The following is a 13,699-nucleotide window of genomic DNA, read 5'->3' on the forward strand; positions in this document are numbered from 1 at the left end:
TCTCCTGCTCTGGACAGTTCCTGATATGGGCATCAGGTGTCAGCAGAGAGCACTGTGGACAAGACAAAAGAGTAATTCAAAAAGAAAAGAATTTCCTCTGTAGCATACAGCTGCTAATACGTACTGGAAGGGTAAAGATTTTTTAATAGAAGTAATTTACAAATCTGTTTAACTTTCTGGCACCAGTTGATTTAAAAAAATGAATAAAAATGTTTTCCCCCGGAGTACCCCTTTAAAGTTTGCTTAGTTTTTTTTTTTTTTTGCAGCCCAGGTACAACGGACTGAAGATACTTTTCACTAGACTACTCCTTTAAGGGGTAAGAAGTCATTTCTTAGGAATGACCAAAGGTATCACATGGAGGGAAGTTGTTAAAAATAACTGTTACCATTTAAGCAATTTAAGGTTTTATGTATTCTGTATGAGGTGGGCAAAGGTTATCTACATAGGGAATCATTGAATATAAGCCCAGATTTTATAGGACATTGTAAATGTAAATAAAGGGTGTGCACACCTTTCAAATGCACTATTAGTGCAAAACTAATAAGTTGCTAAAATGAAGCAACCCTGGAGCACAGGTTCTATCAACAGCCGGCTAACCCCAAAGTGTTAGAGTCCCTTTGTCCTAGCAATCAATGAAGGTCCTGGCTATGAAACAATCATGTATAACATCTTCAAACACTTCTAAATAGAAGATAAGCACATACCCTTTCATAATCATTTACAGTAAGAACCCCGCAAGGCATGATTTATATTTTAGGTAGCTCACTAACCCAGATAAGGGGTCCCTAATCAGGACTATCATCTATTACCCAAAGAAAAGAGCAGCATCAAAAGTTTTTTCTTGTCCTGGAGGACACATACAACTCACCTGCTTCGGTGGGAACTGTGTAATGCTTTATTTCCCCTATGGTAGTACTGCAGGGGAATTAAACACTTTCTATCAGGTTTCTACACACCCTGTCATCAGCTTTTAGTCAAGGGACCTTTCTAACACATGGAGCTTGTCCAAGCTACCACTATATGCTTCTGTTAATATTTATAGAATAACATTTTACACATACTGTAAGTTTTTATGCTTTAGTTGACTCACATTTCAATAATAAGCATATTTCTTAAAGGGTTACCCCGCTCCCCATTGAGTTCCTTAACGCTGTGTATGGGCTTCTGTGTTCACGCCCGCCCCTTCGTGACGTCATGCCCCCTCCCATAGACTTGCATTGAGGGGGCGGGACGTGACGTCACATGAGGGGGCATGACGTCACCAGGGGGCGGGTGTGAACATACAAGCCCGCACACAGCATTCAGGAACTCAATGTTAAGGACGCTTGGGTGCGGAGTAACCCTTTAAGATTCTGAAGTATTTTTTTTATTACTATTGGAAACAGTCAGCTTTGACTTGTTTTTGTATACATAAGAAAACATTCTATAGACGAGTGTAAAGAAAGAGTATCACAATGAACTTATTTTCCATATATTGATACTTACTGTAAAGAAAACAATATTGCAACGCTAGAAAGAATCACCATAGGCAGAAGGCAGTAACCCAAGACACTGGCAACACATCCATGTGAGACACCTGTGATACTCATCAGATTTAATAAAGCATGAATTCCCAGGCAGCCAAGTATACTCATTGTGTACACATAGCCAAAATGAATCTTTCCTGCCTGCAGACAAAAGAGAAATTTTAGACTGAATTGCGGAATTGTTTTTATTTAGTTTTTTGAGAAAATGCAAAAAGAGAACATCTTTATATATTGATTTACTTTATATTGTTTCATGCTGTTGTTTGTCTAAAGAAGTTTGTGTTTTAATCAGCGCTATAGCGTGTGCCGCACTATGGTTTCACTGAATACAATGTATATAATAACTTAGCCCAAACCAAACTAAATGTATATTTGGTGACTCAGTAAGTCTATGCCGCTTGTAGAGACTACTGGTTATATTTATTATACTACTTTACAGACATCGCCAAGCCTTTAGATCTTGTAAGCCACATTTAACATTGTGTGATTGTTGGGATCCACATTCTACTCCAAATGGGAAAAACCATTAGAAAAGATTGTAAAATGCAGCAACCATCACATCTATAAGTCATTGACTTATAATGGAGCCTGTTGTAATGATCGGTTAGGGTCTCAGTACTGAGACCACCACCGATCAAAACTTTTCACATGTCTCTATTACATGTCAAAAGTTTTTTAAAGACCTTTAAATGGTACATGTAAAATAATTTGGTACAATATCATTCAAACTGGCACCATTTGGGAGTCCGGATATGCTCAATATTATCAATTTTTCATTGGAGTAAATAGTTGCAACTCAGGATTCTTGTTGCAAGCCACAGAACTAAGGGTCATGAGTCACATGTAGCTCCTGAGCCACTGGTAGAAGACTAGTTAATTATATTTACATGTTACATGTTATATTAGCTATATTCACACTAGTGGAGTTATATTCACATCTGTGGAACTGCGAGCTGCCACAAGTGACTTCACAGCATAAACCAGTGAGGTACAGTAAGTCACTCTTATTATCACACTTTAAACAGTTGTAACACTCACGTTTCTTAAGACAGGAACTCCGGTGTATGTGGATCCGCTGGACCTGTGTGGCTGATGACTCGGACCGTGCCAGGGAATGGAGTCTAAGGTGCCGCTGGTCTTCACCAGAGCCCGCTGCAAAGCAGGATGGGCTTGCTGCTGCAGGCGACACCCAGGTCGTAACCCCTGACAACGGCTCGACCACACAGGCAGCTGAGGAGATGCGAAGCACAGAAGGGATGAGACAACTCGTAGTCAGGATAGCTATAGGTCAGGGCAGGCAGCACAGTAGCGTAGTCGGGACGTAGCAGAAGTTCAGTAGGCAGGCGGCAGAGAAGCAAGGTCAAGGTCACAAGAGCAGGAGATCTGGTACAAGGCAAGGCAATACAAAGGAACGCTTTCTCTAGGGCACAAGGCAACACATATCCGGCAGAGAACTGAGGAGGGTGGGGGAATTTATCAACAAGACACAGATGGTTACACTAATGAGCGTACTGGCCCTTTAAATCTTAAAGCTCCGGCACACGCACGCCCTAAGGGACGGGGACACATGCGCCGGAGCAGAGAGGTGGAAGCAGAGGCAGGGAAAACACGCAGAGAGTGACAGACTAGGGCTCGCATGCGTGTGCGTCCTGCAGTGCGAGTCCCAGCCCCGTTGGCAGCAGAAGGTAAGGGGACCATGCGCTCACGGCCAGCGTGTGAGGCCGGAGCGCATAGCGTAACAGTACCCCCCCCCCCCCCCTTTGGTCTCTCCCTCCTTTTACGAGAGAGGAAACTCCTGAGAAGGTCAAGGTCCAGGATATTCTCCTCAGGTTCCCAAGATCTCTCCTCAGGACCGTAACCCTCCCAGTCGCTTGAGGAGAGAGACGTGGAAGGAATTGGGAATACGTAATGTAGAAGGTAGACGGAGTTTGTAGGAAACAGGATTGATCTTTTGTAGAATCTGGAAGGGACCAAGGTAGCGGGGACCAAGCTTGTAACAGGGGATCTTGAAGCAGATGTATTTGGATGAAAGCCACACCATGTCACCAGGAGAGAAGGACGGAGGAGGTCTTCTACCTTTATCCGCTTGCGCCTTCATGCATGAAGAAGCCTGGGACAATGACTGTCGGGTCTGTTGCCAGATGGTGGAGAAGTCACGGACCAGCTCATCAACAGCAGGAACACAGGAGGAGACTGGGAGAGGAAGAGGAGGACGGAGATGGAGTCCGTAGACAACAAAAAAGTGAGACAACCTCGTGAACTCGGAATCCTTAAGATTATATGAGAATTAAGCCCAGGGGAGAAGGTCGACCCAATCATCTTGGCGAGCTGAAACAAAATGCTGAAGATAAGTCTCAAAGATTTGATTGACCCTTTCCACCTGACCGTTGGACTGAGGGTGGTAGGCCAAGGAGAAGTCCAGATTTATGTCCAGACGGTTACAAAGGGCTCGTCAGAACTTAGAGACAAACTGCACACATCGATCCGAAACGATATGTTGTGGAAGACCATGTAAACGAAAGACATGCGACAAGAAGTACTTCGCCAGCTGTGGAGCAGAAGGAAGACCTGGTAGAGGAATGAAGTGAGCCATCTTGGAAAACCGATCTACCATGACCCAGATGACAGTGTTATTATGAGAAGGTGGCAGATCGGTGAGGAAATCCATGGCGATATGGGACCAGGGAGTCTCTGGAATGGGTAAAGGCTGTAAGAGTCCTGCAGGTTTTTGCCGAGGAGTTTTGTCACGGGCACAAGTTACACAGGACCGAACAAAATCAGAAACATCACGTTCAAGATGGGGCCACCAGTAGTGCCGGGAAATAAGAAGTAGGGTCTTGCGTATTCCAGGATGTCCTGCTGTCAAGGAAGAATGACCCCATTTCAAGACCTTGCGTCTCAATCTGGTGGGCACAAAGGATTTTCCTGGAGGAAATTGCTGAATCTCGGCAGGAGCGGCAGGAATCAAACGGTCAGGAGGAATAATATGCCTAGGCGTGGAGTCCAAACCAATGACGTCAGAGAACCTGGAGAGTGACCATCTTGCCTGGCGGGGGTTCAAACGCTGAGCAGATTGAAGGTATAGAAGATACTTATGATCGGAGTAGATGCTGACTGGATGAGAAAAACCTTCCAGTAAATGTCACCATTCCTCCAAAGCTAGCTTAATAGCGAGGAGTTCCCGATCTCCAATGGAGTAATTCCTCTCAGCAGGAGAGAAAGTCTTGGAGAAAAACCCACAAATTACACTCTTGACCTTGGCGTTTTTCTGTGTGAGGACGGCTCCCGCTCCAATAGATGAGGCATCAACCTCCAACGCAAAGGGCCACTCTGGATCAGGTCTTGTAAGCACGGGAGCAGAGGCAAATGCAGATTTTAAACGGGAGAAGGCCTCTTCAGCCTCTCGAGGCCAAGACTTAGGATTGGATGCTTTTTTAGTGAGAGCTACAATAGGAGCAACCAAGGATGAAAAATGTGGGATAAACTGACAATAGTAGTTAGCGAATCCCAGAAAGCGTTGAATTGCACGTAGGCCCGAGGGACGAGGCCAATCCAAAACTGCAGACAACTTATCTGGATCCATCTGCAGGCCCTGATGAGAGACAATGTAGCCAAGAAACGGAAGATTAGACTTTTCGAACAGGCATTTCTCCAATTTGGCTTAGAGATGATTCTTCCGTAGTCTCTGAAGAACCAGACGAACATGAGCACGATGCTCCACTAAGTTGGAAGAGAAGATCAGGATGTCATCAAGGTATACGACAACACAGGTGTAAAGAAGATCATGGAAGATATCATTAACAAATTCCTGGAAAACGGCTGGAGCATTGCAGAGACCAAATGGCATAACAAGATACTCAAAATGTCCGTCACGAGTATTGAAGGCTGTTTTCCATTCATCTCCCTTGCGGATACGAATGAGATTATATGCACCGCGTAAGTCCAGCTTCGAGAAGACCTTGGCACCACGTAAGTGGTCAAAAAGTTCTGAGATAAGAGGTAAAGGGTAACGGTTCTTGACCGTGATTTTGTTAAGTCCCCTGTAGTCAATGCATGGACGGAGTGAGCCATCTTTCTTCCCTACAAAGAAGAAACCTGCTCCTGCAGGAGAAGAGGACTAATGGATAAATCCCTTTTGGAGATTCTCCTGGATATACGCAGCCATGGCTTTGGTCTCAGGAACTGAAAGAGGATATATCCTCCCACGAGGAGGAGTGGTACCAGGCAGAAGATCAATAGGGCAGTCGTAAGGACGATTTGGAGGCAGAGATAAAGCCTGTTTCTTGCAGAAGACATACGAGAAATCTTGGTAAGGTGGCGGCAGGCCAGGTAAAGGTGGAGGACGAGAAACAACTTTACGCAGAGCAGATTGGAGGCAAAAATTTTGACAGGATTGTCCCCAGCGAATATTTCTCCAGTTCTCCAATCCAGTTGCGGGGAATGGCGTTGCAGCCAAGGAAGACCAAGAAGAATCTCAGAAGTACAGAGTGTGGTAGAACATAGAATTCAATCTTCTCTTTATGCGATACTCCCACTTGCATGAGGAGAGATTCAGTACGGAAGTGAACCTTACAGTCCAGATTTTGTCCATTTACAGAGGAGATGAACAAGGGCTTGGCAAGCCGAGTAAGAGGAAGATGATACCTGTGGACTAAAGCCGCATCAATAAAGTCACCTGCAGATCCGGAGTCCAAAAATGCTGTAGCGCTGAAGGAAGACTTGGCTGAAGCGAAGACTTGTACAGGAATAGTTAAGTGTGGAGAGGTAGTATTCACACCCAGGAATGCCTCTCCCACATACCCTAGGTGCGGACGAACAGTACAGTCCTTGAGAAAGTGCTCCGGGCTAGCACAGTACAAACACAAACTCTGGTTGCGTCGTCGTGACCTCTCCTGCTGGTAAGACGAGGACGATCTCCTTGTATAACCTCTTTGGCAAGAGGCGGAAGAGACAGAAGAGGAGAACGTTGGGACACAGATGTCAGACGGGCAGATTGCCTCTCAAAGCGCAATTCCTCCTGTCTTTCGGCAAAACGCACATCAATGCGTGAGGCCAAGTGGATAAGTTCAGACAAAGAAGATGGAGGATCTCGTGCTGCAAGGGCATCTTTAATCCTGCTTGACAGTCCTTTTTTAAATGTGGTACACAAGGCCTCTTCATTCCAGGCGAGTTCAGAGGCTAGAATGCGGAACTGAACTGCATAGTCACCAACAGTAGAATCTCCTTGACATAGATTCATCAATGCTGTCTCAGCTGAAGAGGCACGTGCGGGTTCCTCAAAGACACTGCGAAATTCGGCCAAAAATGCAGAGAAATTAGAGGATACTGGATCACCAAGGTCCCAAAGGGGTGTAGCCCAAGCCAGGGCTTTTCCAGAAAGTAGACTAATGACAAAGGCCACCTTACTACGTTCAGTTGGAAACAGTTCAGACATGAGCTCCAAATGCATGGAGCACTGTGTAACAAAGCCTCTGCATGACTTGGAATCCCCATCATACTTGGAAGGCAAAGGCAGGTGCAGCTGGGAGCCAGGAGACACTGCAGGAGCTGGAGGTGGGAGTGGGCCAGATTGTGGTACCTGCTGCTGTTGCAAGGCTAAAAGCTGTTGCATCATGGCTGCAAATTGAGAAAATTGCTGTGCCTGTCGGGACAACTGCTGTGAGTGACGTATCACAATGGAGGAAAGATCCACAACTTCAGGCAGGGATTCCTCAGCGGGATCCATGGCCGGATCTTACTGTAACACTCACGTTTCTGAAGACAGGAACTCTGGTGTATGTGGACCCGCTGGACCTGTGTGGCAGATGACTCGGACCGTGCCAGGGAACGGAGTCTAAGGTGCCACTGGTCTTCACCAGAGCCCGCCGCAAAGCAGGATGGGCTTGCTGCTGCAGGCGACACCCAGGTCGTAACCCCCGGCAACGGCTCAACCACACAGGCAGCTGAGGAGATGCGAAGCACAGAAAGTATGAGACAACTCGTAGTCAGGATAGCTGTAGGTCAGGGCAGGCAGCACAGTAGCGTAGTCGGGATGTAGCATAACTTCAGTAGGCAGGCGGCACAAGAGCAGGAGATCTGGTACACGGCAAGGCAATACTAAGGAACGCCTTCTCTAGGGCATAAGGCAACAAAGATCCGGCAGAGAACTGAGGAGGGTGGGGGAATTTATCAACAAGACACAGGTGGTTACACTAATGAGCGTACTGGCCCTTTAAATCTTAAAGCTCCGGCGCGTGCACGCCCTAAGGGACGGGGACACATGCGCCGGAGCAGAGAGGTGGAAGCGGAGGCAGGGGAAACACTCGGAGAGTGACGGACTGGGGCTCGCATGCGGGTGCGTCCTGCAGTGCAAGTCCCAGCCCCGTCGGAAGCAGAAGGTAAGGGGACCATGCGCTCACGGCCAGCGTGTGAGGCTGGAGCACATAGCGTAACAACAGTGTTTAAAGGAGCTTGCTATTGTGGTGACCCAGTATGGGATGGTGTGGCCCTATACTTTCCCTGTATGTATAGTATCACCATAATGTATATATGTTTGTATTATAAAAGTGTATTGTTTCTTTAATGTTTGTACCACATGGTTGTTACCCAGGAGGCACTAGTGACCAAGTGACCCCCCAAGTGACCTATGGGCTCCTTGCACAGCCCCCTATATAACCAGGGGAGGGGCTGCAATCTCTCTCTTAGTTCCTGAGGTCAAGTACAGTCAAGTTGTTCCAGTGTCTATGTCCAGAGCATTGGAAGCCTCAAGCCATAAGTCTCGCAGCCACAAGTCAGTCACCAGGAAGTCAAGTCATCTTATTGACAGTCACCATCTCTTTCACGTCCATCTGTAGTCACCGTGGCCTGCACTAAAGTCAGTCTAACTACTGCAAGTCCCAGCAAGCCTGCAAGGTCCCCCTGTGTCACTAGTCACCTCCCTGGGATATTTGGCTGTACTGCAAATACTATATCACCTGTCTTGCCTCAGTAAAGCTGCCGTTATACATGGCGTTGGTGTCTTCATTCACCCTGCTTAACCAAAGATCAGCGGTATTACCTTCGGGTGGTTAAGGCTAAACCATACCCTGGTGTCACGGCAAGAAAAGGTTAATACCATCTGCCCCTCGGGCCATAACATCTGCCCTGAATCCTATCCTGCACCTCACACCCCAACCCCACACTACTAATTTAAATAAATGTTACAAAATCTCAAAAGATAAAGTGCTAAAACTTGTATACTATGTGTTAAAATGCTATATGGGGGTAGCAGCTTGCTTTTAGAGCAGCCACAGGAGTGTCCTTGTTAGCTGATACCTAGTTCAATTGTGCTACAAACAGATTAAAATGTACAACAAAATATAAAGGATGTAGCACTTTTAAGTCTGGACAGGGACTGTCTACTATGTCAAGAGGTGAGATACCATGTCAAGAGGTAAGTATGATCTCTTTTTAATAACCATATTCTGAGCTGTTTTAAAACTATTTTTATTCCCCTGACAACCAGTTAAAAGGATTTAGGACTACTTGAAAATGCGCTGACTGAAGAATATAGCCCCCAACATACAAACCAAAGGCTGGTGCAACAATAGTACTTATTCATCAGGTATAACTTATTAGTCCTGTACCCTCAACCTTTAAATGATCTTGGTGGCCTATGTTGGATGTAAATGGCCCTTATCCCTGAATAACTATCCCTTTATTTTTACCAACTCTTGAACACATAGAAGTTCTAAGAAGATATGTTTTAAGATGTGACTGAATCAACAACAAATGTTTAGCTGGAATTTGGAATTCTATCAGAATTTAAACCATCTAATAATTGGTTTCTTTGGGATGTATAACAGCTTCACACTTCGATCACATAATTTTATTTCCTCATCTTCTGCTTACAATCACAAAATCCACTTCCTGAAAGTGATAAAGAGGTAGAATTTGACAGCAAAAAAAAGAACAAATTGGTCCACTGGGTCTGCACATTTCCCCATACAGAATTAAAATAATCTAGAATTTAAACTTGTAATGTAAATGAAAGTCCTCCAGTTTGCAAAATATGGATGTGAATGACATGTATAAGAAAAGCAGAATATTTGCAGATATGCCAAGAATTAATGCTCCTCTCAAGTTGGGTCCCCAGGCAAGGAATGAGTTAAAATAACGTTCTAATGAGGTCAACGAGCTTCCTGACAGCTGCACATGTCTGTGGGGTTTGTAATATTTCACTCTTTCATTTTCAGCAAACAGCCTAAAGGCAGACGTGGCCAGAAGCCCACACTGTACTATATGTGAGTATTTGAGTTGGGAATGGGGGTGCCTATCCATACACACACACACATATATATACCCTCTTAATGACTGTGAATATGCCTTTTTATAGCAGTCATTAAGGGTACTTATCCTTGCTGACTAGCAATCTAACTCCAATCTTCAATCATGGCAGCCGGGGGTCTTATAAAAGCCCCCAGGCTTACCAAAGGTGTCTGTGTACCTGGCAGTGTGGTGCAGTATGACTGGGTATAATGTCATAATTGCAGTATTTTCTTTATCTGCCTCCCAAAAAACAGAAAAGAAAACAAAAAGCTTTGTATCATTGTCTTGTTGCATCTCTTCAGCTTGTAATCATGGACTGCTGCCTTTACAGTCTCCTGCATAATATTTTTACCTTTTTTTTTCTTGCAAACGTAGCTTTGTGCATTTCTGTTTAAACAAAAATCCACATCCGTCTAATCTGTCCATAGAACATATTCCCAAAAGCACTCTACATCCATGTGGCATCAGGCAAACTTGAGATGGGTTGCAATTTTTTTTAGGCTTCATTCATCATGTCCTTCCATGAACATCAGTCTTCGTCAGTATTTTTATACCAGCGGACACATAAACAGAGGTGTTTGCAGTTTGTAGAGTCTTCTGTAGGCCTGTTGTTACGCCGAGCACTCCGGGTCCCTGCTCCTCCCCGGAGCGCTCACGGCGTCTCTCTCCCTGCAGCGCCCCGGTCGGTCCCGCTGACCGGGAGCGCTGCACTGACATGGCCGTCGGGGATGCGATTCGCACAGCGGGACGCACCCGCTCGCGAATCGCATCCCAAGTCACTTACCCGTCCCGGTCCCCTGCTGTCATGTGCTGGCGCGCGCGGCTCCGCTCTCTAGGGCGCGCGCGCGCCGGCTCTCTGAGACTTAAAGGGCCTGTGCACCAATGATTGGTGCCTGGCCCAATTAGCTTAATTGGCTTCCACCTGCTCCCTGGCTATATCACATCATTTCCCCTGCACTCCCTCGCCGGATCTTGTTGCCTTGTGCCAGTGAAAGCGTTTAGTGTTGTCCAAAGCCTGTGTTACCTGAACTCCTGCTATCCATCTTGACTACGAACCTTGCCGCCTGCCCCGACCTTCTGCTACGTCTGATCTTGCCTCTGCCTAGTCCTTCTGTCCCACGCCTTCTCAGCAGTCAGCGAGGTTGAGCCGTTGCTAGTGGATACGACCTGGTTGCTACTGGCGCAGCAAGACCATCCCGCTTTGCGGCGGGCTCTGGTGAACACCAGTAGCCTCTTAGAACTGGTCCACCAGCACGGTCCACGCCAATCCCTCGCTGACACAGAGGATCCACTACCTGTAGCCGAATCGTGACACCTGTTAGGGTGCATTTACACTACGTTTGCAAAATCGTCTGGGAAATTTCAAAACTGGCTGTGATGTACAGCTCTCTGGCCGGACATACCGGCCGTGAGCGCACCTCCCCGTCCTTGTCCACCACCGGCAGGGCTGGGATTCACAATGTGGTACCCACCCGCATGAGAGTCCCAGCTAGTCACTCACCTCCTTCCCCGGTCTCTGTGCCTCAGCTCCGGCGCGCGTGCCCCCGCCTCCTAGCGTGTGCGCTGGAGCTTTGAAATTTAAAGGGCCAGTGAGCCCGTAATTAGTCACACACCTGCACCTCTCCTATAAGTTCCAGCCCCTTCCTATTGCCCTTGCTGGATCTTTGTTTGCCCCAGCGCCTTAGAGAAAGCAGTTTTACAGTGTTCCTTGCCATGTACCAGACCTCGCATTCCGTGACTTGACTGTGTTCCTAGCTGCCTGCCTACTGACCTTCTGCTTCCCTACTGACTACGCTCCTGTGCCGCCTGCCCTTACCTCTTGCCAGCCTGACTACATCCTGCCTGTTCCTTTTGTGCCATGCTTCACCTCAGCCACCTGTGGTGTCTAGTTGTGCCAGGGGTAGCAACCTGGGTGCCGCTCCCTGGTACGGCCCACGTCATCCGCCCCACATGATCAGTGGATCTACTACATCTCCTGCTCCCGACCACCAGGGAATTATGGATCTACTACCTCCTGGGTACCTGCCTTCTGCGGTGAGTCTAACAGTAAGATCCGCCCATGGATCCCACTGAGGTTCCTCTGCCTGAGGATCCGGATCTCCCATCCGAAGTGGTCTATCAGTCGCAGCAGTTGGCCCTTTAGGCGCAGCAGTTGAGTCAACTCTCCGCCATGGCACAGTTACTTCTGTCCACGCAACAGCAGTCTCCACCAGTTCCAGCAGTTCCTTGTGGATCTAAGCTGCTTCTTCCTCTTCCCATGAAGTATGACGGAGATCCTAAGCTATGTAGGGGCTTTCTCCCTCAGTGCTCCCTGCATTCGGAGCTCTTGGCAGATCTGCTTCTTATAGAGCATGCTATGGTGGCTTTTGTGGTTAGCCTCTTGTCTGGTAAGGCCCTGGCATGGGCTACTCCGCTCTGGGATAATAGTGACCCAATTACCTCTAACCTCACAGCCTTCTTGACTGAATTCCGCAGCAATTTTGAAGAACCTGCAGGTGCCTCCTCTGCTGAGACGGCTCTTCTTAACTAAGACAAGGGCCTTCCTCCATCGGAGACTATGCAGTCCAGTTTCGTATCCTTGCTTCAGAGTTGGCATGGAACGATGAGGCCTTGTGTGCTCTATTTAAAAAAGGACTTTCTAGTAGAATAAAGGACGTTCTTGCCGCATGAGATTCTCCGACTAACTTGCGTGAACTGATCCGGTTGGCCGCACGTTTTTCTGAAAGACAGGAGGAGCTACGTAATGAAAGTGTACCTACCGTAAAGGCTAAGCCAGTGGAACATTCTCGCCTCTCCCAGTAGGAGAGATTCTGATGACGCCACCAGAATTTGTGTCTTTACTGTGCCTGCCAGGAGCATTTTCTCAAAGACTGTCCTTCCCATCCTCAGTATCCAGGAAAACGTCCGCACCTAGGATACATTGGAGAGGCTTCTCTGGGTGTGAATACCGTCTCTCCTCGGTTGAATATTTCCGCACAAGTTCACGTTTCTGCTCAGACTTCTTTCTTCGCTTCAGCACTTTTGGATTCAGGTTCAGCTGGTAACTTCATTGATGCCTCTCTTGTGCATGAATATCGCCTTCCTGTGAGTCGCCTTGCCAAGCCTCTGTTCATCTCCTCCGTCACAGGACAAAATCCGGACTGTAGAGTGCTTTAATGCAAGGAGTCTCTTCTTTTGCAAGTGGGAGTCTCGCATAAGGAAAGGACTGAATTATTTGTGCTTCCACATTGTACTTCACAGATACTTCTTGGTCTTCCTTGGCTCCAGCGCCATTCTCCGCAGCTTGACTGGAAATCTGGAGAGATCACCCGCTGGGGACAGTGATGTCAAAATCGTTGTCTAGAATCAGTCCAGCCTAAAATTTTTCTACCGTTTTTCCTATACCCTGTCTGCCCTTCCCTTATCAAGATTTTTCTGATTTCTTCTGCGAAAAACAGGCCGAGACTTTGCCTCAGCATTGTCCTTACGACTGCCCTATTGATTTACTGCCTGGGACTATGTCACGTCATGGCAGAATTTATCCTTTGTCTGTCCCGGAGACTCAAGCCATGCAAAATACATCCGAGAGAATCTCCAAAAGGAATTTATTTGAAAATCCGGATTCTTCTTTGTAAGCAAGAAGGATGGTTCTCTCGTCCATCTATCAACTACAGAGGTCTCAACAAAATCATGGTCAAGAATCGTTATCCTCTTCCTTTGATCTCAGAACTTTTTGATCCTCTTCGGGGGGCTAAAGTCTTCTCCAAATTGGATTTACGTGGAGCCTATAATTTAATTCAAATTCGAGAGGGGGATGAATGGAAAGCGGCTTTCAACACCCTAGATGGACATTTTGAGTACCTGGTGATGCCTTTCGGTCTTTGCAATTCTCCAGCTGTTTTTCAGC

General features: G+C 46.9%; 1 protein-coding gene across 1 annotated transcript in view; it reads right to left on the reverse strand.

The window, feature by feature from the left end:
- YIPF7 (Yip1 domain family member 7) overlaps positions 1-13,699 on the reverse strand; it is a 91,916-nt gene that overhangs the window by 56,517 nt on the left and 21,700 nt on the right. The window contains exon 5 of the mRNA XM_056557305.1: positions 1,487-1,668. Coding sequence (XP_056413280.1) covers positions 1,487-1,668 — 182 coding nt within the window. The remainder of the gene's footprint in view (positions 1-1,486; positions 1,669-13,699) is intronic.

The sequence above is a fragment of the Hyla sarda genome, chromosome 1, assembly GCF_029499605.1.
Source record: "Hyla sarda isolate aHylSar1 chromosome 1, aHylSar1.hap1, whole genome shotgun sequence".
Taxonomy (NCBI): domain Eukaryota; kingdom Metazoa; phylum Chordata; class Amphibia; order Anura; family Hylidae; genus Hyla; species Hyla sarda.